This window comes from Miniopterus schreibersii (assembly GCF_964146895.1).
Source record: "Miniopterus schreibersii genome assembly, chromosome: 2".
Taxonomy (NCBI): domain Eukaryota; kingdom Metazoa; phylum Chordata; class Mammalia; order Chiroptera; family Miniopteridae; genus Miniopterus; species Miniopterus schreibersii.
Window position 1 is genome coordinate 104,704,726 of NC_138102.1, and position 25,250 is coordinate 104,729,975.

Here is a 25,250-nt window from a genome sequence, read left to right on the forward strand (position 1 = left end):
TCCTAATTGAGGATTCTGAAAGTAAGCAATAACAGGCATATTGGGGAGGAAAGTCAGAACCTGAAGAACAACCAGTATAGTGGTGAATTTCCTGATTTTATTCTTCTTTATCTCCTGGCTTTGACTCAGGAGTGGGCTAAGTCACAGAAATGTGGGCAAGAACAACAAAAAGCAAGAGAAGCCCTTCTTTCTAGTGTGGGTACTAGAGAAATAGACTCCTGTGAGTTACAAAGTGTGAAGAGAATTGCCCCCCTCCCCCTTTTTTTCTCTCCTAGCCCTACTTTGAATCCAGTTGCAGTGCATAGCTGAACTACCACTGTGTCTGTGATGGTGGTGGCACCTGAAGATACCAGAAAACAACTTAACTCTGTCAGAGGAACTGCAAACAAGGGCCCTTGTGGTCTGAAGAGTTAGGGGAAAATTCAATTATATATTTTCATCTTTGTTTTGCTCCACCTTGTGGGCAGCCCAAGCTGCTATGCAGACTGCCTGACACTGTGAGAAGCTAAAACTGAAAAAAACCCTGACTTTCTAGCTAGAGGGTTGGGGAAAAGGGCCATGATTGTTGGAGAGTTAGGGAGACTCTAGAGGAGAGAGCTGGATAAGGAGATCCCCTAATTCTGGATATAAACTGACACAAATCCTGGTCTCAAAGAAACATAGCAAAGACTTTGAGAACTAACCTACAATATAAACCACTATCCAAGCTCCAGACTAACTCCTAAGTTGTCTATACTAGGCAGATGCAAACAGCTCCGAAGATGAATCTGACATGGAAACCATTGCACACAAAAGGCAGGACAGAACTTCTTGTCTAAACATAACAAAATTGATTGCATTCTCAAACAAATTCTCTGGAAAGTTTTAAGAGGACTCAGAGTCTCACAACATAATCAAAATGTCCAAGATACAATCCAAAATTACTAATAAAAAGAACCAGAAAAATAGGACCAAATCTCAAAGGAAAAAAGTCAACAGATTTCCACCCTGAGATGAACTAGATGTTTTAATTATGAGACCCATGACTTTAAAACAGCTTTTATTACTACACTCCATGAGGTAAAACTGAATACTCTTTTTTAGAGAGAGGAAGAGGAAAGAGAGAGAGAAAAACAGCAATGTGAGAGAGAAACATCCATCAGCCACTTCCCATACATGCCCTGACTGGGGATTGAACCCACAGCCTGGGTATGTGCCCTGACCGGGGATAGAACACACTACCTTTTGGTGTACAGGACAACACTCCAACCAACTGAGCTACAGTGGCCAGGGCTAAAACTGAAACTCTGGAAATGTATAGAAAGATAGAACTTTTCAGCAGAGCAGTAGGTATGAAAAAGAACCAAATGGAAATTTTGGAACTGAAATAATACAGTATTCAATGAATGGACTGACTCACAGAATAGAGATAACAGAGAAAAGTCAGTGAACTCAAAGATAGATCAGTAGAAATTATCCAATCAAGAATATAGAGGAAAAAGATTTAAAAACAAACAAAAAGACCCAGGATATCCAAGATATGGAAGCAACCCAAATGCCCATCAATAGATGAATGGATAAAAAGTTGTGGTACATATATACAATGGAATATTAGCCATAAAAAAGAATGAAATCTTACCATTTGTGACAGCATGGATGGATCTGGAAGGTATACTAAGTGAAATAAGTCAGAGAAAGAGAAATACCATATGATTTCACGTATATGTAGAATCTAAAGAGCAAAGTAAATGAACAAACAAACTAGAAACACTCATAGATACAGAGAACAGAAAGATGGTTGCCAGGAGAGAGGGGGGGTGGGCTGGAGGGGAAGCTGGGTGAAAAGGTGAAGAGATTAAGAAGTATAAATTGGTAGTAACAAAATAGTCACAGGGATGTAAAGTACAGGAATATAGTCAATAATATTTTAATAACTATGCATGGTGCTAGGTGAGTACTTGAAATATCAGGTGGACCATTTTATAAAGTACATGATTGTCTAATCACTATGCTGTACACCTGAAACTAATACAAAGTAATAGCAAATGTAAACTGTAATTGAAAAATAATTTATTTTTTTATAATGAAAAACTCTCAACAAAAAAAAAATTCCCAGGACTTCAGAAACCTTCAGGGCAATATCAAGAGGTCTGAATTTGTGTCATTGGAGTCCCATGAAAGGAGAAAAAGACTGGTGTAGAAAAAATATTTGAAAAAATACAGCTTATAACTTTCCAAATTTGATGTGACACAAGTATACAGATTCACAAAACTCAGTGAACTGCAAAGAGTATAAATGCAAAGAAAACCATTCCTGTAAACATAATCAAACTGCAAATACTAGATTTTTTTAAAGCTTGAAAACGAGAGGAAAACAATATATTACATATATGGGAACAATGTTTTGAATGGCTACAGATTTCTCTTCAGAAACCATGAAGTGTGGGAGACAGTGGAGCAACATTTTAAAGTGCTGAAATAAAAGAACTGTCAACTTAGAACTCTCTCTCCAGTGAAAATATCCCTCAAGAATGAATGTGAAATAAAGACATTCTTGGATAAAAGCAAATTGAAAGAATTCTTTATCAGCAGACCTGCTCTAAAATAAATACTAAAAGTTCTTCAGACTGAAGGGAAATATTAAAGGGAAAGTTGGAGCTGCAGAATAAAGAGCAACAGAAATAGTAAATATATGAATAAATAGAATAGACTTACTTTTTTCTTTTTTCAAGTTTTTAAAAATACACATGAGTGTTGAAAGCAAAAGTAATAAATTAAGGAGGGGGCTTACTGTATGTAGATGTGATACATGTGACAACTACAATGTAAGTGGAAGGGACCTATATAGTTGTAAAGCCTTTACATTTTACTTGAAGTGGTAAAATAAAAACTAGTAGACTGAAAAGTTAAGTATGTGTATTGTGATTCCTAGAGCAACCACTGGGAAAAAAATTCAGAGATAGAACCAATAGATAAATTAAAATATTAAAAACATTTCATCCAACAACAGCAGAATGCACATTCTTCTCAAGTACACATGGAACATTCCTCAAGATAAACTTTTTTTTTTACAGAATAGACCATTTTACTTTATATAAATAGAAAGGGATAAATATAACAAATGTCATTAACATTTACTTGAAATGTTTTAAAGAAAGAATAAAATTTAAATGACCAGTCATACAGCAAACCTTAAAAAAATTTTTTTTTAATTGAAATCATACAAAGTATGCTCTGTGACCACAAAGGAATAGAACTAGAAATCATTTATGAGTAAGATCATGTGACACTTGTCTTTCTCTGACTGGCTTATTTCACATAGCATAATATTCTCCAAGTCCCACCATGCTTTCTCAAACAGTAAGGGATCCTTTTTTACAGCTGTATAGTAGTCCATGGTGTAAATGTTCGAGAAAATGCTTGATATGATTTCAGTCTTCTTGAACTTGTAGAGACTTGTTTTGTGTCCTAACATGTGGTTTATCTTTGAGAATGTCCCATGTGCACTTGAGGGGAATGCATATTCTGCAGCTTTGAGGTGAAATGTTCTGTAAATTAAATCCATCTGATCTAGTGTGTCATTTAGAGTCACTGTTTCCTTGTTGATTTTTAGTCTGGAAGATCTATCCAGTAAAGTCAGTGGGGTGTTAAAGTCTGGTACTATGAGTGTATTGCTGTCAATCTCTCCTTTAAAGTCGTTCAGGTTTTTTTTCAGCCTGTGCGAGTCTTTTGTTCTGAGGTGGGTCTCTTGTAGACAGCACATATTTGGGTCTTGTTTTTTTATCCATTCAGCTACCCAATGTCTTTTGATTGGAGCATTTAATCCATTTATATTTAAGATAATTATTGATAGGTAATTATCGCCATTTTATTTCATTTTTTTAAAATATGTCTTTATTGATTTTAGAGAGAGGAAGGGAAAAAGAGAGAGAGAAATAGAACCATCAATGATGAGAGAGTCATTGGTTGGATGCCTCCTTTACACCCCCTACTGGGTATCGAGCCCTGGATCATAGGTCAATGCTCAACTGATGAACCATGCTGGCCGATTACCATTTTATTTCTTTATGCCTATGTTTCTCATTCTCTCTATTTCACCTTTTTATTACAGCAGTCCCTTTAACATTTCTTGCAATGCTAGTCTGGTGGTAATAAACTCCTTTAGCCTTTTTTTGTCTAGGAAGCTATTTCCATCTATTTTGAATGATAGCCTTGCTGGATAGTGTAGTCTTGGTTTCAGATCCTTGTTTTGCATTGCCTTGAATAGTTCATGCTATTCCCTTCAGGCCTATAGAGTTTCTGATGAGAAATCAGCTGACAGGCTTATGGGAGCTCCTTTATAGGTAACAGATTGCTTTTCTTTTGCTGCCTTTAAGATTCTCTCTGTCTTGAATTTTTGGCATTTTAATTATGATGTGTCTGGGCATGGCCCTCTTTGGGTTCTTGCATGGAACTCTCTGTGCCTCCTGAACTTGTATGACTTTTTCCTTGACCAGGTTAGGGAAGTTTTCTGCCAGTATTTCTTCAAACAGGTTCCCCAATCCTTGCTTACTTTCTACATCTTCTGGTACTCCTATGATGCGAATATTGTTTCATTTCCTAGATCCCCCTTAAACTGTCCTCCTGTTTTTTAATTGGTTTTTTTTTTTTTTTGGATCTCTGATTGAGTGATTTTTTCTATCATGTCTTCTAACTCGCTGATCTGATCCTCAGCTTCCCCTAATGTTTATTCCTTCCAATGTATTTTGTATTTTTTATTTCTATGTCATTCTAATTTCCTTCATAGTTTTCATTTCTTTTCTCATGCTGTTGAGCATCCCTATGATCACTATTCTGAACTCTATATCTGATAGATTGCTTATCTCTATTTAATTTAGCTCTTCTTCTGGAGCATTCTTTTGTTCTTTCTTTTAGGGCTTGTATTTTTTTGTCTCCCCATTTTGGCTGCCTGTTTGGATTTGTTTCTATGTATTAGGTAGATCTGCTAGGACTCCCAGTCTTTTGGAAGGTCTGTGGTACCGGCCAATGTCAGACACTGTTTGTGACTGGCCTTGAGTACTGTTTGAAGCTTTCCGCACTCCACAGCTTGTGGTTCCCTCTGCTGGGGCTCGGTGTGTTTGGATAGGACCAAGATGTGCACCAGGGTCTGCTTTCCCAAGCCCTGGGCCCAGAAGCAAATCAAGCCTTGATATTGTTCTTCTGTTTAATTTGAGCTGTTCTAGGAGTTCTGATGTGGTATCTCATTGTAGTTTTAATTTGCATTTTGCCATAATTAATGTGTTGAGCACTTTTTCATATGCTTATTGGACATTGAGTGGACATGTGCATTAAAACCAGAATAAGAATAATACCACTTAACTTACTGGAATGGCTAAAATTAACAAGACTGACATTAGCAAGTGTTAATGAGGATATGCAGCAACTGAAACTCTCATACATTGCTGGTTGGAGGGTAATATGGTACAACCACTTTGGAGAATTCTTTGCCAATTTCTTATAACCTTAAACATATAGAGTGTCCCCAAAAAAGCATGCACACACTTTGAATAATTATAAAGGCAGTGTTATTAAAGTACATTTCATTTTCAAAATTGAGCTATCAGCTGTTAAAGTGTGTATACATTTTTTTGGGACACCCTGTATAATTATCAGCAAGTTCCGCTCATAAGTATTTACTTAAGAGAAATGGAAACATCTGGTTTGTTCATAACAATTTTATTTATAATAGCAAAAAAAGGCTGGAAAAAACCCACATGTTCATCAATAAGTAAATAGAAAAAATTGGTATATGCATATAATGGAATACTACTCAGCAATAAAAAGGAATGAACCACTAATCTAACAGCATAGATGAATCTCAAAAACAGAATAAGAATCTCTTATTTGGAGCAAAAGACATCACAAAAGAGTCGACACTGTGTGAACACATTTATATGAAGTCTAAGAATAGGCAAAACTAGTCTATGGTGATAGGAATCATGAAATGGTTGTCTCTGCTAGGGGTAGTGGTGGAAGTGGTGTAGTTGACTGGAACAGGGTGAAAATGTTTTATATCTTCTTTGGGGTAGTTGATGACAAGAGAGTATATTATTGTCACAACTCATCAAGCAGAACACTTTACTTCTCAATTTTAAAAAGTAGAAATAATGGAACTTTATAAAAGAAGACTTTAAAGAAATGAATACTTAAGTATTTTGTGTTACTTTTCTTTTTCACCCTGTCATTTATTAACCACTGTTTCATTTAACCTCTAAGTCTTCTAAGTTTATTAGAATGTTACATTAACTCTTCTCAGGTTTGTATCTTGGCTTCCTCAACCTGGAAATACAATCATCCGTATGCTAAAATACATCTTTAGGACTTTAAACCACCACAACACCGAAGCCTTTCATATAATGACCTCAACTGACATTTTAAGTAATCTCAGGTGACGGAAATAGTTTAATTTAGTTCCAGATTGTTAGGAAGACTGTGCCCCCTTTCCTCTGGCTTGTGGCATCTTCTCTCCATACAGTTAGAGGAGAAAGATTTCTTTTTGCTGAAAATATGAAAACCTGAACCACTTAATCTTTCTCCTGAGTAGAAAGAATTAACTTTCCACTTCCCTCTCAAGGGTCAATTTTTTTGAAGTGAGTTTTCTAGCAGAGATATTCCTTAACATCTATTCTGCGGTCCTTTCCCTAAAATAAAGTGTATGGTAAACAACTAATAAGGCTTTTAAAAAGAATTTTAGGTCTTTTCCTGATGGCTGTTACAGAGACATTATAAGGTATAACTAATTTCTTCCAAAGCACCAACTGAATTGTACCTATATATACCATGATAAATAATAGCAGTTAGAAAGTCAAATCTACAAACAGATAGGTCATAATTTGGAAGCAACATTGCTCACTATACTTAGAATGCATATTGTGAAATATTTGCTCTGTCATTGTACCACCATTAATTAGTTGCAAAAGCAGTGACACGAGTAATAAATTACAGGCAGAGACTTGTGGGCAGAGACTACATCTTATATCTTATTTGTATTCTGTGATACCAAACACAGAAAGTGAACAGATCTGGATAAGAATTAGACACATACAGTGTACTGAAAGCAATCCCCAAATCATTTATATTAATTCTAGAAGTGTTATATGTGTGTATATGTCTGATATTTTGTCCAGCTTTGAAGGTACTCTGCTTGGGGTGATTGAGAAAGAGCCACAAAGTTGCCCAGTTTTCCAAAATTTTTCCCTGTTCTCACTTGACAACAGAGATGGAAAATCCTACCTCTCAGCTAACGCAAAGCAGTAACGGGAGCTGAACTGTGTGGTTCGCCCTTCCCATGACTGAAGATGCTAAGGAGTCTGTGCTTTCCAGGCCCTCTCCTAGACTTCAGGCCACATGGGGGAATAAAAGGTCTTCCAACTTAACAAATTCTGAAACCTCCAGACGTTATGTTTTCTTAACCTTGGAATCAGTTCAGGCAATTATTACAAAAGTAATTTGAAAGGTTAAAAGTGAATGGTGTGTAAATTTATTCCTGAGAAAATGAAAGCCACATTATCTGCCCATAGGTAACTGAGAGTTTGTTTCTCCATTTTGAGATATTTACTGGTATATAGATAGCCTCAAATAGTAGTTGTTACCTTTCTTTGAGTCACAAATCCCTTTGAGAATCTGACACATTCCCTTCATTCCTGCCTGCCTGCCTCCCTCAAATGTTTTCTAATTGCCTACTATGTGCCAGGCATTACTCCAGGGCTCTATACTTTGTACTTCCTGACCTCCAAAAACATCTGTTTGCATATATACGCACCATTTTGCATACAATTTTAGGTATTTTATTGAACTCCCAAAGCTCTCTAGAGTCAAGAAACGTCTTTAAAATAATTATATAGCTGAAAATACTTGACATTTTTACTAGGCAAAATCATAGTATTTGCAGGAATAACAATAGAATATCATTTAAAGTAAACTCAAATCTTGTGCAGTATGGAATGGGAGACAAGGGATCTGACATTTCATATTTAATCAGAGTGCTCACTTTGGCAGCACATATACTAAGATTGGAATGATACAGAGATTAGCATGGCCCCTGCTCAAGGATGATATGCAAATTCGTGAAGCGTTCCATATTTTTAAGAAAAAGAAAGAATAGTGAGAGAAAGGTACATCAGCATAAAGGGGGAAAATGGCATTAAATAAGTTTATATAAATAGTAATCTTAAATGTAAACAGAATAAATGGTCCAATCAAAAGACATAGGGTAGCTGAATGGATAAGAAAACAGGACCCAAATATATGCTGTCTACAAGAGACCCACCTGAGAGCAAAAGATTCACACAGGCTAAAAGTGAAGGGATGGAATAAAATATTCCATGCAAATGGAAAGGAAAAGAAATCTGGAGTAGCAATTCTTATTTCTGACAAAATAGACTTCAAAATAAAGACCATAACAAGAGACAAAGATAGTCACTACATAATACTAAAGGGATCAATCCAACAGGAAGAAATAACCCTTATAAACATTTATGCACCCAATATAGGAGCACCTACATATATAAAAAATTTCTTGGTGGACTTTAAGGGGGAGATTGACAGCAACACAATCATAGTGCGGGACTTTAACACCCCACTGTCAGCATTGGACAGATCATCAAGACAAAAAAATCAACGGAAACACAAACCTTAAAGGACTCACTAAACCTAATGGATTTAATTGACATTTACAGAACATTTCACCCTAAAGCAGCAGAATACACATTCTTCTCAAGTGTACATGGAACATTCTCAAAAACAGATCACATGTTAGGGCACAAAGCAAGTCTCTACAAATACAAGAAGATTGAAATCATATCAAGCGTCTTCTTGGATCACAATGCCATGCAACTAGAAATCAACCACTATAAAAAAAACTCAAAAATATTCAAACACATGGAAGCTAAATAGCATGCTATTAAACAATGAATGGGTTACCAATGAGATCAAGGAAGAAATCATATTTAATCAGAATGAGTAGCCTATACAGTCTTGAGGCTCTTTTACTGTGTGTGAGAGGAGTGGTTGCTTGCGCTAGATAACCTTCAAGGACTTTTTTGACCAGCTAACTCTGTGCTTCTTAGTGAGAAAGAAAGAAGGCGACTGAAATTAAAATATGATAGTGTGGTCATTCTGTGTCTATAAGCCTACGTGGCCATTCTAACTGAAAAATTGATCTATTTATTATGTGCCATTGCTCAGAGCTTATGTGTTTTAATATGGTTAAGGGTTACGCATCTACCATAACTTGACTGATTAAACTTGTCACTCCGACCTTAAACCCAGAATTATTTTTTTGTTCTCGCTGCCACTTATGCTGAAGGGAAGAGATCTAAACTCTAAAGAATACTGTTTATCTAAAGAACCTGGCATTCTCTCAATTAAAGAGGGCTCTGAAAAGCCTCATGTAAAGCAAAATGTTACTTTTGTGTCCTGTGGTACGTCTGGGTTTTATGTCTTTGCTTTTCCATGTGTTGAGTTGTGATATCTGATGGCCCCTTGAAACATGCACAAATAAACACACCTACAATATGGGTAAACAGTGCTTCTCTAATTTACACAACCTACACTTGCATCACTTATGATTAGGGGCTCACTGTACATAGGACCGTCACGTGAATTTAATGGGAAAATGTGTATACATCTCTAAACTTATTTAACTTAACAATCTGGCATGCTTAGATGAGGAAGAACCTGTGTGGCAGAGTCATATATGGTGATGTACACATACTATATGAAAGCAACATACAGAGAGTAATATTGTGTCTTGGAGTGTATTTCATACTTTGTTTTTAAGAACCCAGCTTGGCATGATAGAAGTCTAAATTTTGGCAGAGAAAAGTTGGATTCCAAATTGGCTATATTGAGTATTCATATCTGTTCTTTTAGAGGCTTTTTTTTATATTACTGACTTTTTTTCAAAAATCACTTAGAAAATACTTTTAAATGTTTTTTATTTTTATTTCAGAGAGTAGAAGCTGAGAGGGAGAGAGAGATAGAAACATCAATGATGAGAGTCATTGATGGGCTGCCTCTTGCACAGCACCTACTGGGGATCGAGCCCACAGCCTGGGCATGTGCCCTGATGGGAAATCAAACCGTGACCTCCTGGTTCGTAGGTTGATGCTTAACCACTGAGCCATGCCAGCTGGGCTTGAAAATACTTTTAAATAATCAATTTGAAACTTTTGGGTTCATTTACTTCTTAACCCACAGAAGGAAAATTATAATTTTTTCATGTTCTTGGGGGTGGTTTTTGAAGAAAGAAAACTATTTTAGCCAAGAATTGGTGTTAGAATTATCCTATATTCAACCTTAGAGCTCTTATTTAATAGTAGAACCCAAACATGATTTAACTGTTTATAACATAAAGGGCTTTGGGGAAAGTGCTATCTACTGTATCCATAATTATAGATTAAGGTCAAAATGAAAAGAAGAGAAACTCAGGCTCACTTTTCTACAGTCAAGAAGTAGTAGTAGTCTCCTTTTTCTAGACCACTACTGTGTAAAATCTTAGAAATGTTTCAGTGATCATATGTTTTATAGTTAGAGTATTTTCAGCAAAGCTACTCCTATAATTGTTAAACACTTGATTAAATAATCTGATTCAAATATGAGGAAATCTGTTTTTCATTAGAGCAAATTTTAACTGGTAGAAATACTCTGTTTTATGTTTAGCTTAAACATATATTTCTCACAAACTATAGTTTATACACGACTAGACTCATTTTGCTACATTGAGATTTATATAAAGTAATACATTTTCATTGTGTTCCTGGAATAACTGACATTGCACATAAATCTTATATTTTTAAGATTATTTAGGTACTTGTATATGTAAGCTTCAGATTACTGTTGTCAGACAGAACTGGCATATGAATATCTTATTTTTTCTGCTAGATCAAAGTACTATTAGTTATACTCTGAAAACCAATGCATGTGATTTCGCAGATTGATTGCATTCTTTGAGCTCTTAGTGGCCAGTGCCTGACACATATCAGGAAGGCTGGTATATGGTAAAATTGTTGTATTATAAGTACACATAAAATGAGTATATTAGTGCCTACCCAGTGCTGCACCAATAGACATATACCATCCTAAGGCGCTTATACCCTAAAGACAAAATCCCATAACACTACTTATGCCTAAAAGTATCAAATATTTGAAGCAAAATAAACTCTGAGTGAAGTTAGTGGGAGAACAGAAGGGGCGATGTGAAGAGTCCACCCCCTTGCTGGGACCCTGGTAGGAGGTGTGATGTCGATACAGAGGATCGAGGCACATCTTGTCTGTGATGTTCTATTAAGCCAGAATAGTGAAAACTATTAATATGAGCAATTATAAGCAGTATCGATGGCATAAGATCTTGAAGTCTTAGATTTCAGCTCAACTCAGCAAACATTTGTCGAATGTGTACCTCATGCTAGTCGTTATACTGGGCGTGTTAACCAAGCCCTGCCCTCTAGGAGCGCGTAGTCCAGCGGAGGGAACAGTTGCATAAATACTTAATTATGGCATGTATTTTGTTTTGTTTTTTGGTCAAAGGATATACAAATAACTGGAAGCAAAGAGAAAGCTGAGACTGTTTATCCCTGGAGGATAATGAGAAAGACTGAGTCCTTAAGGCTAAGAGCTCAGGAGAGAGGGAGGCACTTTAGAGAGCCCATGTTGTTGTTTGTGGCACAGGAGGTTTTGAAATTAATCAGCAGGATTATGAACAAAATGAAAATATAAATTTAAATGGCCAACAAAACAGAGTAAGTCATTCCTATTTATATTTATTATTACTTATGGCTTTTCTACTTCCTAATTTTTTAAAATGTTTATTTAGTCTCTTAGATTAAAGGAGAATAAATAAAGTTTATTAGAAGTTAGTACATAATGAGGACAATTCCATCAGATGCTCTAGAGCCTGTGGGTAGTCACAGACCCAAGACTCCCACTTTGGGAGGGTAATGACCTCTGAAGGTTCAGAAGGTCTAATGACAACCTGCATTTGTTATAAACGAAAACTTTTAAAAAGATAAATCCATCTTTTTCTTTGAAGATAATTTCTCATTTATAGTTTGAGATACATATTAATTTAACCCAAGTTAGTGTAATGTTTTAATTGAGAGGTTTTTTGTTGCTGTTTTTTATGGCATTAACTTTCTAATGAAGTTAATTTATTTATAAAGGGGAAGGTTGTTTCTACTTCACAGTATTTGTTTAAGTTTTCTACTGTTTCCTCAAAAATGTTCATGAGCATTTAGTCAACCATAAAAGAAGTTTCATATACTGTGAACCTTCCAATATTTTGAGATCATGGGATCACTGATTTGTGAGGTGCAGTAAAACTATGTCATATGAAAAGAACCAGACCAGAGGCCAAAGATAACAGTGTTATGTAGACTCTCAGTGGCCAGCGAAAACTTTGTTTTACAAGATTATGCCCGTGTTTGGTTAGTAGAGCTAAGCAGAGGTGAATGAAAGAACACTGCTTTAAAGGCATTAAAGAACAAGCCGAAAGAAAGCATTTTTAGTGCAAAGCATTCCAAATGGGGTGGAAGTGCAGAGTCAGCATAGAGCAGCCAAACACAGCCTACGTTTTCCATCTGTGGGCACCAGTACACGGGCAACGTGATTGCTGCTCAGCATTTACTGCCGTAAAAATACAGCCAGTACTAGGAACCGCGATTCCGTGACTGCCTTCCTCTCTTTCCTCCCTCGCTCCCTTTCTTTCCTCCACACGCATTTCCCCCTCTCCCTTTCTTCCATCCTTCCTTTTTTCCTTTTGAGAGTCCACATAAACTCATATAGCCAAGCCTACAAATCAAACAAACCTAAAAATTGTTTTAATACTTTTTTCATTTGTAAGGATGGGAGAGGGGCATATTTTAGAGAAAACAGATTGAACTAAGAAAAATGACTTTGGCTAAGCCATTTAGCCTTGTTAGACCACATATTACTCATTAGCTAAATAGGTTGCTGAACTGCACACTTCTTAGCTGATGTCCACCTCTAAAATCTCATGGTTCTGATTTTCTAATTTGTTAACTATCTTGTGATCTTTCAGAAGGGTAATAGCTGAGTGTGTGGGCTTACTACCAGATGCCAGTAACTAGTCATCGTCAATGTAGTCAAACTTATAAAAGCCTGAACTAGATAAATGGTACAATAAATCAAGAAATATTGTTTACGCCAAAGTATTTACACCAAGTATATGGTTAGATGTTCATGGTCCTTACATTTGGGATAATTATTCCACTCATTTGAGAAGGACTTGATGAAAGGAATGGGGTTTGAAGGGATTTTTAAATTCTGGTTTAAGTGCCCAGAAGATATCTATGTAATTTATACTGTCACTTTTCCATGGTTTTCCTAGTAAAAAAGAATTTAAATGCCTTCTTGCTACATACTGACCAAGAAAAATATATTTTCCTATCATTTTGAGAGAAATTTGTGACTTAGAGAAGAGCATTGCAGCATCATATATCCTTATTCTGCATATTAAAAATTTTCCTATGTAATTATGTATTGTCTACCTACTAACTATATGGAAATATGTCTTATTTTAAAGTTGCACAAATATTAGCATGAATCCTTGTTAAAGGGTTATAAGCTATCATTCGTGATTTGGAGTTGAAAGATATTTGGGGTAAAATATGGAACAAATGATAAATGTTTTAAAAGAACAGATTGGAAAGAAATATTTATTAGGAACATAAACTAAATGAGGTAAATCCCTTAAGAATGTCCAGAATGAATGAATGCTCCATGCTAATGATAATCAAAGGTCCAAATGAATGTGCATTTAAGGATATTTGATATTGCTCTAATGACCTCTTAACTAGCCTCTTAAATTTGATCACCTTTAGATTTTTCTGCTGGAGAAATTACAAAGGAAGACAATATCATTATGAAATATAATCTGTTTCTCTCTCTAGTCAGATATGAAATCTAATATGGAAATTTTGCTTTCCTTAATCTTCCTTGCAGAATTAAAAGGCAAGTAGAAGACTGGTGTTTTAGCAGACATGTAGAGGCAATATTGCATTGCCTGGTGCCTCGAACACTGCTTTTTTTCAACTGAGAATTTCCAAATCATGACATAAACCAGGACAGTGCAATTTTAGGCACAATTTCACAACTGTGCTGTTAAAGATCCTGTATTAAATATGAAGAGGACTGCCCAAAAGATGAGTCCTTAGAGTGAGGGAGTCACACATTCTAGGCGTCAGGAGAATATTTTAGAGTAAATGTCAACATTTTCTTTCTATTCTTTACTCCACTTTTGGGTTCTTACCTCCAGGAGGGGTGTAGAAACAGTTGAGTTGAGCTTCATGCACTAAAGTGCCCTTAAACTTCACCTCTGTTTCAGCAGACGGGAGACTGGGGAGCGGCTGGTACGCAGGCGTAGCGGGCTGAACAAAGGCTCGAAGCATGGTGAATTTCCAGATGCGTACTTGTAGGTCGATTTTCAAAAGTAAGAAAATACCCTGCTCGTGAGCTTTTCTCCTTGTAAATTTTTAAAACCTAAAAACCATTCTCATAGTCACATTTCTGTGCTACACAAATTAATGAGGCCTTATCACGTCACTGCAAATTTAGGTGACAGGAATTACTCTAAGTTTTAGAATCCTAAAAACCAGGTCTCTTTTGTGGTTCTTTACAACCTTGTCTTTTTCTTTCCTCCCTGCTGTGCTCACTGCCTACGTAAGGATGGGCCTCTCCCCTAGTGGCTTTACAGGAAAACTGGGATTGAAATGTGAGGCTAATGGTTTCTGTCAGCCTGTCAGCTCATCACCTCCCTAAGGCATGATGATCTCTGGTTTTTATTTGTCACCACGAGCTGCTCTGATACACCCTCTTGTGTAGAAGAGTGATAGGTTTGTCCAGGGGTCGATGGACCTTGGGCCTAAGAGACAGAAAACTTTAGTTGGAATGTGCACTTTAATGTAATTCACTGCCCCTTTCCCAGTGGAATGCAGCTCAAGTGGCAAAACTATTTTAGGGAGAAAAAAATTAGGCCCAGTTCTACCATTTATCTTGGTGCTACCTTTCTGTAGCCAGACTGTTGGTAAGTCTGTTCCCCACCCTACCCCTACCTCTTGGCTATTTAAATTTTATGTTCAAAATAAATATTAACTGGAATAGAAAAAAAGAGCTATTTCAAAATGGTCCGTTTAATCTGAAAGTCAAGTTGCTTCAGAGATGTGGTCAGGTCCTAAAGAAATCTCCACAATGTCTTATATAATCACTTACAAATCCAGTCTCCTTTCATTCTTTGACATCTGAAAGATGTTTTTATAGCATTTTCCCTCCCTAAATCTGCATTTCAGTTATCTCCTGGTAATGATACTGTCAAATTGCATTTCTGTTTGTATCAACTATTTCCTTGGCATTCTACCCTTATGAAAATCTAGCTCCTTATGTCAAATGCCACAAATGTGTAACATCAAAAAAAACCCACAAAAAACACCCAAAATATTTCTACTAATACGTTCTACTGATGGGACACAAATGGCTGTTTTTTTCTCTGCAGTTGGACCTTGAATTTTTTTAGTTATGCTGTTTGTCTCCCATGCTACCACTTTTCCTCCCAAGGAAAGGAATGGATAACCAAAAAATAGACCAGGTTCCTAGTTTTGTAACTAAGATTAAAGCCACCAAAATACATAAACTTATTAAGTAGTTGAATGTCATGTACTTACAAGAACATGAAACTGGGTGGGTTAGTGTGTGGGCATCTGTGTAGGCAATCAGGGTAAACAATTAATGTTGCTGAACTGGAAACAACCTTGAATAAAAGTTTCAAGATACTCATTTAATGATCTTGAGATGAAAGAATTTCTTTTTGACATAAAGGCTGTTACAGCTCATTGGCTTCAGAACTCAGATGTTCTTTTTCAAAAGATTGTCGCTGTATTAAAGGCAAGATGTGTATGTATTTCTAAGAAGGTAAAATGTCCCAATTCAAGGAAGAGCCAGTTTCTCCACTTCCTCCTCTTCACATATGTAGGTAGGTAAGATAGAGATTCCTGGTACACTAATCATGCAAAGTTAAATTACTAACTTGCAAGTTAGTAATTCGGATTTATAAGGTTTCTTTTTAAGATATCTGCCTAAAATAGCACTAAAAGACATTTCCTGTACCTATTGATATCTGAATCATCCCGGGAAAGAAGCAGAAATTCCACGTTGCTCGGGTGAGTGGGGGAGAAGTCATAGTTAAAATATCACAGCTATTTTAATGACCAAATAATATTCATATAATTAAATGTTTTGAAAGTATAAATTACAAATGTTTTTCCTTTTAAAAATATGTTTTGTTGCCCAGCCGGGTGTGGCTCAGCGGTTGAGCGTCGACCTAGGATCCCGGCGATCGGGGTTCGATTCCCTGTCAGGGCACATGCCCGGGTTGCGGGCTCGATCAGTGACTCTCTCATTGATGTTTCTATCTCTCTCTCTCCCTCTCCTGTCCTCTCTCTGAAATCAATAAAGGTATATTAAATATATATATATATATGTTTTATTGAGCCCTAGGCAGTTTTTCTCAGTGGTTAGAGCATGGGCCTGTGGACCGAAGGGTCCTGGGTTCGATTGTGGCCAAGGGCACTTACCTCAGTTGCAGGCTTGATCCCCAGCCCTGGTCAGGGGTGTGCGGGAGGCAACCAGTTGATGTTTCTCTCCCTCTCTCTCTCTCTCTCTCTCCCCCTCTCTCCTCCCTCCCCCTTCCACTCTCTCTGAAAAGCAATGGAAAAAATATCCTCAGGTGAGGATTAATACACACACACACACACACACACACACACACACACGTATAGTTGGTTTTCATTGCCTTATAACATTGCTGCTATTTTCAATGAAGATTTAAAAGTGTATATGTAGTGAGTGCATTATTTATATGAGTAATACCACTAGATCTTCAGCTAGGTATCTACACATGTGCCTTTGCTATTTAGCCTTTGCTATGAAGATGATGTAGATAAGCCCATACCACAGTAGACAATTTATTTGAAAATTGTCAAATGAATCAATAGCAGCTATTCATTTGTTACTAAATGATAGTCATAGCCATTTCTAAGCTTTCAACAGTTGTAAATTTTCTGTACAGACATTTTGAAATCAGAGATTTATTATGGAATCTAATTTTTTCTGTACCCTATCCTAACTTACATCTTACAAAGCCAATTTCTCAGTTAATGTTTACCTGGGAAAAGGAGAAGGGAGAGGGATTCCTATGCCTAATTTGTGCATTAGGTGTCTGAATACTTGAAAATAAAGATGAACTATGTCTGTGAAATGTGCAAATGGAATATGGAAACATTATGTTTCAAAATCAAGAGTTTAGAAATTCTGATTTCATTTTCAATCTAGTAATTCTTTAAGAAGTGTTGACCAAATTCTTCTTATGTTTGGGTGCTGTATTTTTAAGGACAATAGACTTTATTGGGTGTGTGTGTGTGTGCATAAGACCACTACAGATTTCTCTGTGGGCTTAAAAAATTCTAGTGCTAGGTTTTCAAGCTTTAATTCCAATGACTGGTTTCATTTATTCAATAATTGTGTTTTCCTTCAAGATGGAATGGGACTTCCTTTCTATTTTGTAGTTTTGAAGATGCCCATAATTTGTTTGATGTGTTTTTTGCAGTGTCTATTTATGGAATTTGGTTTTATGATAAAGAAGAATGCCAAAGAATTGCAGAGCTTATGAAAAAGTAAGTGCTGAAAGACTACATGCCATTTTTCAGGACCTGGTGCTTTTGTTTATATTTCTAAGTATGCATAACTACCCCATAATCTTAGCAGAATATATCTTACTACTACTTTATAAATGAAAAGTAGACATAAATACAACTTTTTTACATTTCCACGAGGTAACATTTACCATGTGGAATGGCTCACCTCATTGTCTTCTGCATATGTGAAGTACCTGTAATATGAGTTGTTCCAGATGGCAGCTTTCCTTAATATCTTACTGATTTGTGATTTAGCAGTTTTTTCTTTGAAAGCTCTCAGTATGTCTATTAGTAGAAAGAACATTCAGAGACATTCTAAAGGGCTGCTCCAGATTCTCTCAGGTCTTTCGTTTCCTTCCCGCCCTAAATGCTTTCCTTTAACTGCACACCTGTGGTTGCAGAGGCTCAGAGCTTCCTTACACCTGAAACTCTGTTTAGGACAGTATTTGTTTTCAATTTCTTTGGAAATATATGAGTTAATGTTAGTTCAGTGATTGGTAGACAGAGTCACTCTCTCTCTCCCTCATTACTAGTCTCTCTTTCTTCCAATCTCGTGCCACCTTGTGATTTGTGCCATTCTGCATTTGGGGAAACCTAAATCCCTGCCTGACCTTCCTGCTCTTCTTGGCTTCCCTGGTTGTATTGAAAGGAGTGCCCAGGTAGGCATGCTGCCTTCTCTGTGACTGGTCAACTCTGTCATCAGTTCTTGAGCCTCTGGGCTGCGTGCTGGGAGGCAGTTATTTCCCTGCTCTTTATGGGGATGGCTTAGAGCTCAGAATAAAATGTTTCCCACTTGTGCTGGACTCAGCTGATCACACAGTGTGGCTGCCTCCCACACGATTTGACAAAGCAGCTCTGTATGCAAAAGAACCATTTCCAAGTTTAAATCTTGGGCAATCATATTACTAAAAAGTGACTCCCAAAAATGAAACTTGGGGAGCGCTTTCTTATAAATATAATTGATTTCTGAAAATCTAGCTTGTGACAGCTAATTTTAGGTAACTAGCTCAGGTTTCAGATGGTGATTGTGTTCAAACTGGTATTTACCACTATAACAACTAGTTCCTAGGACTTTCATGTTATTGTAAACTGCGCAATGGATAATAATAGCAGGATTTCATGTAGATTAAAAATTACCCTGCAGCTCAGCCAAGAGGCCATGTTAAAATTGCTAGCATTCTGCAGTAATTCCTTAACAGCTGGGGCAGGAAACTGTTGACTAGCAATAGCAGCTGATCTGTATGGATTCCAGCCCTTCCTCAGTTAGAATTAAACCTCTCAATACATTCACAGATCTCTTTGACCACAAACTTCATGGCACTTATAAAAGAATTTGAGCTGAAAGTCAAAGCACACAAAAGGAACAAGTATTTTTCTCAGTGCACCTAGCAGCATATAGGAGCATATGGTCTCCCTTCTGTACTGTTTCAGGAAAACAGAAGACATGCCTCATTGCTCTGTTTTTTAAGCACCTCTCCTCTAGAATGGAATCTTCACTGTTTTCAAACTGACAGAGAACCACAGGGTTTGAGTTGCTGGAATTACCCTTGCTTTGACTTCAAGGCACTTTGGAAGGAAGGGGAAAATCTGATTGCCATACACTTCGCTCAAACTTTGAGAACTCTCAAATCGGTTTCCGCAGCAATTAATGAGTCCTTTCAAATGCTCTAAATGAGGAGTTGGCAGACTTTTTCTGAAAAAGGCCAGGTAGTCAATATTTTTTTTGCAAGGCCATACTGCCTCTGTCACAACTACTCAACTCTGCAGTTAGTGTGAGAAAGCAGCCCAGCCGTAAGGACCGGCTGTGTTTGTAACTCTATAAAAACCGGTGGTGGGCTGGATTTGACCTACAGGTTGGAGTTTGCTTGCCCCTATTCTAGATTCTTATATCTAGTCAGTGTACTCAGGACCTCAAATCTCATTTTCCTTCATTCAACTCTTAAGCCAGTCTTATTTCTAATATGATTATAACAGGATAAAAACAATTGGGTGGTTTTAAAAATCATTTGTATTGAATTGTTTTTTCTGGTGTGGTTCTTCCCGTATACTTTTCTAGCCTAACTCAGTATGAACAGTTGAAAGCCCATCAAGGAGCTGGAGCAGGAATCTCCCCAATGATCCTCAGTTCAGGAGAGGGGAAGGAAGTAGATATCTTACAAATGCTCACCAAGGCCAAAGATGAATATACAAAGGTGAGTTTTTGTTTTTCCTTGTGATACATGCTTAATTCTCACAGTGGGAATACGCTCCTTAAGAAAGACTTAACTGCTATTCCTTCCACCAAACAAAATTATATGAAAAATAAAATCTTTGTTTTTAATAGGCTAAAGAAGACTGTTTGCTTTTAAATTGATTAAAAGGTAGCCTGAGAAATCAATAACCTTCTTATATACAAATAGTACCCAGTCTAAAGGTTTACTGGAAGACCCCTTAAAAATAGCATCAAACTAATATAAACTCTTTGGAATAAAGTTACAAGAAATGAGCAAAACCTATATAAAGAAAACTTTTAAACATTCCTGAAAGGCATAATAATAGACTTGAACAAATGGAAATATATGTCCTGATCTTAGACAAGGAGATAAAACTTCAAGCTCTCACTTCCCCATAAATTAACCTATAAATTTAAGATGGCTCCTAAACAAATACAAACTGGTTTCTTTTTTTTTTTCTGGGATCAGATAAGTTGATTATAAGGTTCATATGGAAAAATATACCAGGAAGAATAACTGGGAAGCCCTGGCAAAGAAGAGCAATGCTGGGTGTGGAAGGGGGGCAAGCTCTACCTACCTGATACTAAGACATTAAAGCCTAAACACTTAAAACAGTGTGGTATTGGTGTTGATGCATAAACAACCAGATAGAGCAATGGAACAGAGGAGAAAGTCCAAGATGAGACCCCAGTGGATATGAAATTTAGGATATGATAAAGATGAAAATCCCAAATCAGTTATTTGAATAGATTTTTAAATAAATGGTGCTGGCTAACTGGTAGCCACTTGGAAAAGTACAAAATTGGATCTCTACCTCATGCCATATACAGGATAAATTTCAAATGTATTAGAAATTTAAATGTAAAAATAAAACTATGCGAGTACCAGAAGAAAACTTGTATAGATTTCTTTGTAATCTGGGAAAGGGGAAATCTTCCTAACTATGACTCAAAACCCAAAAGCAATTAATTCAACTACAAAAGAAAATGTGTTCCAGGGTTTCGAAAAACCACAAAGTGAAAAGATACTAAAAACTAAGAAGAGCCCAGCCGGTGTTGCTCAGTGGTTGAGTGTCAACCCATGAACCAGGAGATTGAGGTTCGATTCCTGGTCAGGGCACATGCCCAGGTTGTGGGCTCGATCCTCAGTAGGAGGCATGCAGGAGGCAGCTGATCAATGAGTCTCTCTCATCACTCATGTTTCTATCTCCCTCTTCTTCTCCTTTCCTCTCTCTGAAATCAATAAAAACATTTTAAAAAAATAAATAAAATAAAAACTAAGAAGAAATGTTTACAGCTAAATAACAGAAAGAGGGTTAATTTTCCTATTTTATAAAACACTTTTATAAAAATCAAGAAGTTAAAGATTAACACTCTAGAAACACAGGCAAAAAATAAAATTAAGAAAAAAGAAAAGAAAACTCTAGAATTTGAAAATTAGATGAAGTAAATGTACATAATTGAATATATTATGACATAATTACTTAGAAAATAAATCAGAGTGACTTCAGAATCCCTTATTTGAACTAAACACCCTTAGTGGGTTATATTTTAAGGACAAAAAGAACTACAAAGAAATTATAAACTTTATTCAGTGGTTTTGTTAGTAGTAATATTGGCATTGTAATTTTTCAGGATATAATAATCGAGTACAATTGACCCTTTAACAATGCGTGGGTTAGGAGTACTGAAACCCACACAGTTGAAAAATCTACATATAACTTTTGACTCCCCAAAATACTTAACTAATATCCTAATAAAAAGTAGATTAACACATATTTTGTATGTTGTATGTATTATATACTGTATTCTTACAGTGAAGGATAGAGAAAAGATGTTATTAAGAAAAATCACAGGGAAGAGAAAATACATGTGCTGTATTTATTGAAAAAAATCACATAGAAGTGGATTCGTGCAGTTCAAATCCATGTTGTTTAAGGGTCAACTTTGTGATCAGAACAAAACCTTCAGTGTAACAGAAAAATAAATAAATTAATGTATAATGTTAAATTTTAAATGGAAATGTCAGACAGAATTAGTTGACATTTTACTTCTTAAATATGTAGCTTTTAACTTTCCCCTGAAAAGACCTAGAAATAAGTGACAACCCAGTAGCAATAAACACCTCTAGCCCCCAGATTATTGTTTCTAAATACTATTTCCTCATAAAAGCTACCAGGGCTCTTTAAAGAAACTCCTGATTCCAGGTCTGGGATATGAAAGTCAGACAAATAGGGACATGTGGAAGGGGCACAGTAGTCAGCCTGAAGGGACCACTAACCAAAATAACGAATTCTAACAACAAGAATGACTGCAATGGATTGAAACCCACTGATTATATAAAATCTATGAGTTCATGGTGATGAGAGAAAACAAGCAACCAAAAATATAAAACAAAACAAAAAATAGTTATTGGCTATCCTTGGAGGTACTAGGGCTCCTTCCTCTGAAAATTGGTACTTAATGGAAAATAATTAAGCATTTATTCTACCTGGCAAGTATGGTCCATATTTGAGAGTAACCAAATAGTACTGGTTGATGAGGGAAAGTTCTCTATTAAAGAATTCCAAGAATTCCCTTGTAATGTAGATAAGATGATAGAACTTAAAACACCCTAGTAAAATAATTGATTCAGGCAATGATCATCAGTAATAATATTATGAGAAGGATTGATAGAAACTTGACCATGGAAGGGTTAGGCTGCCACCACCTAAACCCATTGATCAGCATCACTAGAAATTGAATAACTAGACATGTGCCTCCGATATAATGTGAAATATATACCACCTTGAAATACTCTTGCCAAAAGAATCTAAGTCTTGAGCTCTAACTTTCTAGTTTACAGAAAATGAAAGGGAGGAGGGAAGAAGGGGCACCACAAGGAAGCAGTCAGAAAAGTCCTGAATGAAGTGTGACATGGACGGAGTTTCTTTAACCTGCCTTTGACTTGTGAACTCACCCTTGATTGTTAGACTGTGAGCTCCGTGAGTACAAAGGACATCACTTATTCATCTTTATATCTCTAGTCTTCATCAAAGTTCCTGGCACATAACAGCCAAGTGAATGAGTATGAATATGAATATGAATATGAATAAACCAGTTATCCTTCTAGCATAGGGCTTGGGCAGAGATGCTTTAATTTGAGCTTCAGTCAATAACAACTATTTATATTAGTTGTTTATTTTGTTTAATTCTTCAAGTCTTTAAAAGGCATCCTAATTACTTGGCAACTAATCAGTAATTAATTATACTTTATTAATTGTACTATGTTAGGCACACTAAAGATTAATCTTAAAAAGTGACATTTTACCCTCCAGGAACTTTGTTTCTATGTGGCCAGTAAATAATAAATGCAAATATTGAACAAATATTTTTTTCTCCCTCTCTCCTCTCAACACACACACACAGTACTGTTTATATATTTAATGTTCTGACACCTTAAAAATCTTCTGGTTGGGGACAGATGCACCTCCCTGGGCTTGCCAATTCTTAGAGAGGGCAAAGCGCCCAACCAGAAACATACCTTCCATATGCAAACTAACAAGCCAGAGCCATCCCTCCACTATCTGGCCTGGTCCAGGAGGCAATATTTCCCCCCCAGCTTTAATCATATCAGGGCCCAGCCAGCAGCTAGGGACCAACCCTGCAGTTGATATCCTGCGGAAATGATTCAAACTAGCTAGTCCTAAGGGGCAGAAACTCCAGGAAAGGTGCTAGTCTTGGTTTTCCCGTTGCTACCGATTTTTCCCTCCTAACCACCACGAGGCTTCCCCATGTGGCCCTGCATGGTCGCCTTTGCCTCCCGTTTCTACAACCTGTGAGTATAATAAACTTGGTTTCCTGAGCCTCTCCAGTGCCTCCTCTTGTAGCTACATCTAACTGTCTCATAAAATAACACAGAACTCACACACACACTCATGGCTTTGGGGACTTCACTTTATACTATACCTACAACTTGGAATGATTTCCCCCTCATTTTATTTGCCCTTTAGACTCTACATATCTTTCAATGCCCAGTTAAAATACTGCTTTTTACGTGTTTTCCCAGATCACTTCATTCAAATTCTTTCCATTGAACTCACCAGTCTATTAGTATCTAGAACTTATTTTGTTTTCTCATTTATTACAGTTAAATTTATTACAGTTCAGTGAGAAAGAACAAAGTAAGTTCTAGACACTAATAGATACTTCTCCCACTACACTGCTAACTTGAGGTTGAAACAATGTTCTGTTCATCATTATGTTCCCACAGACTGGCTCTTACAATGTTGACGGGAAGTGCAGATATTAAATCAAATACATGTTATAGACACAATGTTAATTGCTCCAACTGTGAGGTAAATAACAGAAGAAATAATTCTTTCTCCCATTAACAGCCAGATGATGTAACGTAACCTGTGTGATCACGGTACTGCTCTGGTCTAAGTCCTTGTTTTCTCATTGCCGGCTATACACGAGCCTGTAGACTCTGCGAGCCTTCCGTTACACAGCCTCGGGTGATTCCTCTAACCCAGTACCTTCTACTCCCTCTGCCCCCTACAGATATTTGAAACTCCAGCCAAACCGAATAACAATCTTGCTTCCTAACGGTGCCTTCATGCCTTGTCCCATGCTGTCCCCGCTCCTTCTTTACTTTAAAATACCGTCAGTCTCTCAAGGCCCATTTCACATGTTCTTTGTCCGTCGTGTTATTTCTGATCTGCCACCAGATGTTTACGCTCCCCCATAACATCCATTGCATCTTTTCATTTGCCTTGTGTTTGCGTTTCCTCCTCTCCCGCACACCAACAGACATTTCAGAAAAGGTGGCAATCGTGAGCCAGATGGCTCTGAAATACGGGAGAGGGGGGAATTGAAAGAGGGCAAAAGAGAAAGAAAACAAAAATGTTTCCTCAGAATTCTTGTTAGGAGGAAGTGAATTTTCCATTATTGGAAGTATTCAAGAAGACACTGAATGTTTACATATTGGAGACAGTATAAATTTTTTTTTACTTCTCTGTATAAGTGTTAAACTGAATAAATGACTTCTGATATCCTTTCCAACTCTAAAATTCTTAAATTCATGAAAATTCCAAAAAGTTAGAGGAGGAAACATTTTAAACTATAGGTATATGATATTAGTAAAGTGAAGCCCAGTGATAACAGATACAACTTTTTATGTAAAGTTAATAATTTGAAACACTATTTGGCTTAATATTTTATGCTTTCTTCCCTAAGAAACAACTTTCTATAATTTGCTGTAAAGTGGCAATGATATTAATTTGAGTGGCATCTCCTTTTACCTCCTTACTTTTTTTAATCCTCACCTGAGGATA

The 25,250-nt window shown here is 36.6% G+C and overlaps 1 protein-coding gene across 3 annotated transcripts in view; it reads left to right on the forward strand.

Annotated features, from left to right (window-relative positions):
• DCP1B (decapping mRNA 1B) overlaps positions 1-25,250 on the forward strand; it is a 50,855-nt gene that overhangs the window by 14,043 nt on the left and 11,562 nt on the right. For all 3 annotated transcript variants that reach the window (XM_081130590.1, XM_081130591.1, XM_081130592.1), the window contains exons 4-5: positions 17,636-17,702; positions 19,780-19,915. In XM_081130590.1, coding sequence (XP_080986716.1) covers positions 17,636-17,702; positions 19,780-19,915 — 203 coding nt within the window. The remainder of the gene's footprint in view (positions 1-17,635; positions 17,703-19,779; positions 19,916-25,250) is intronic.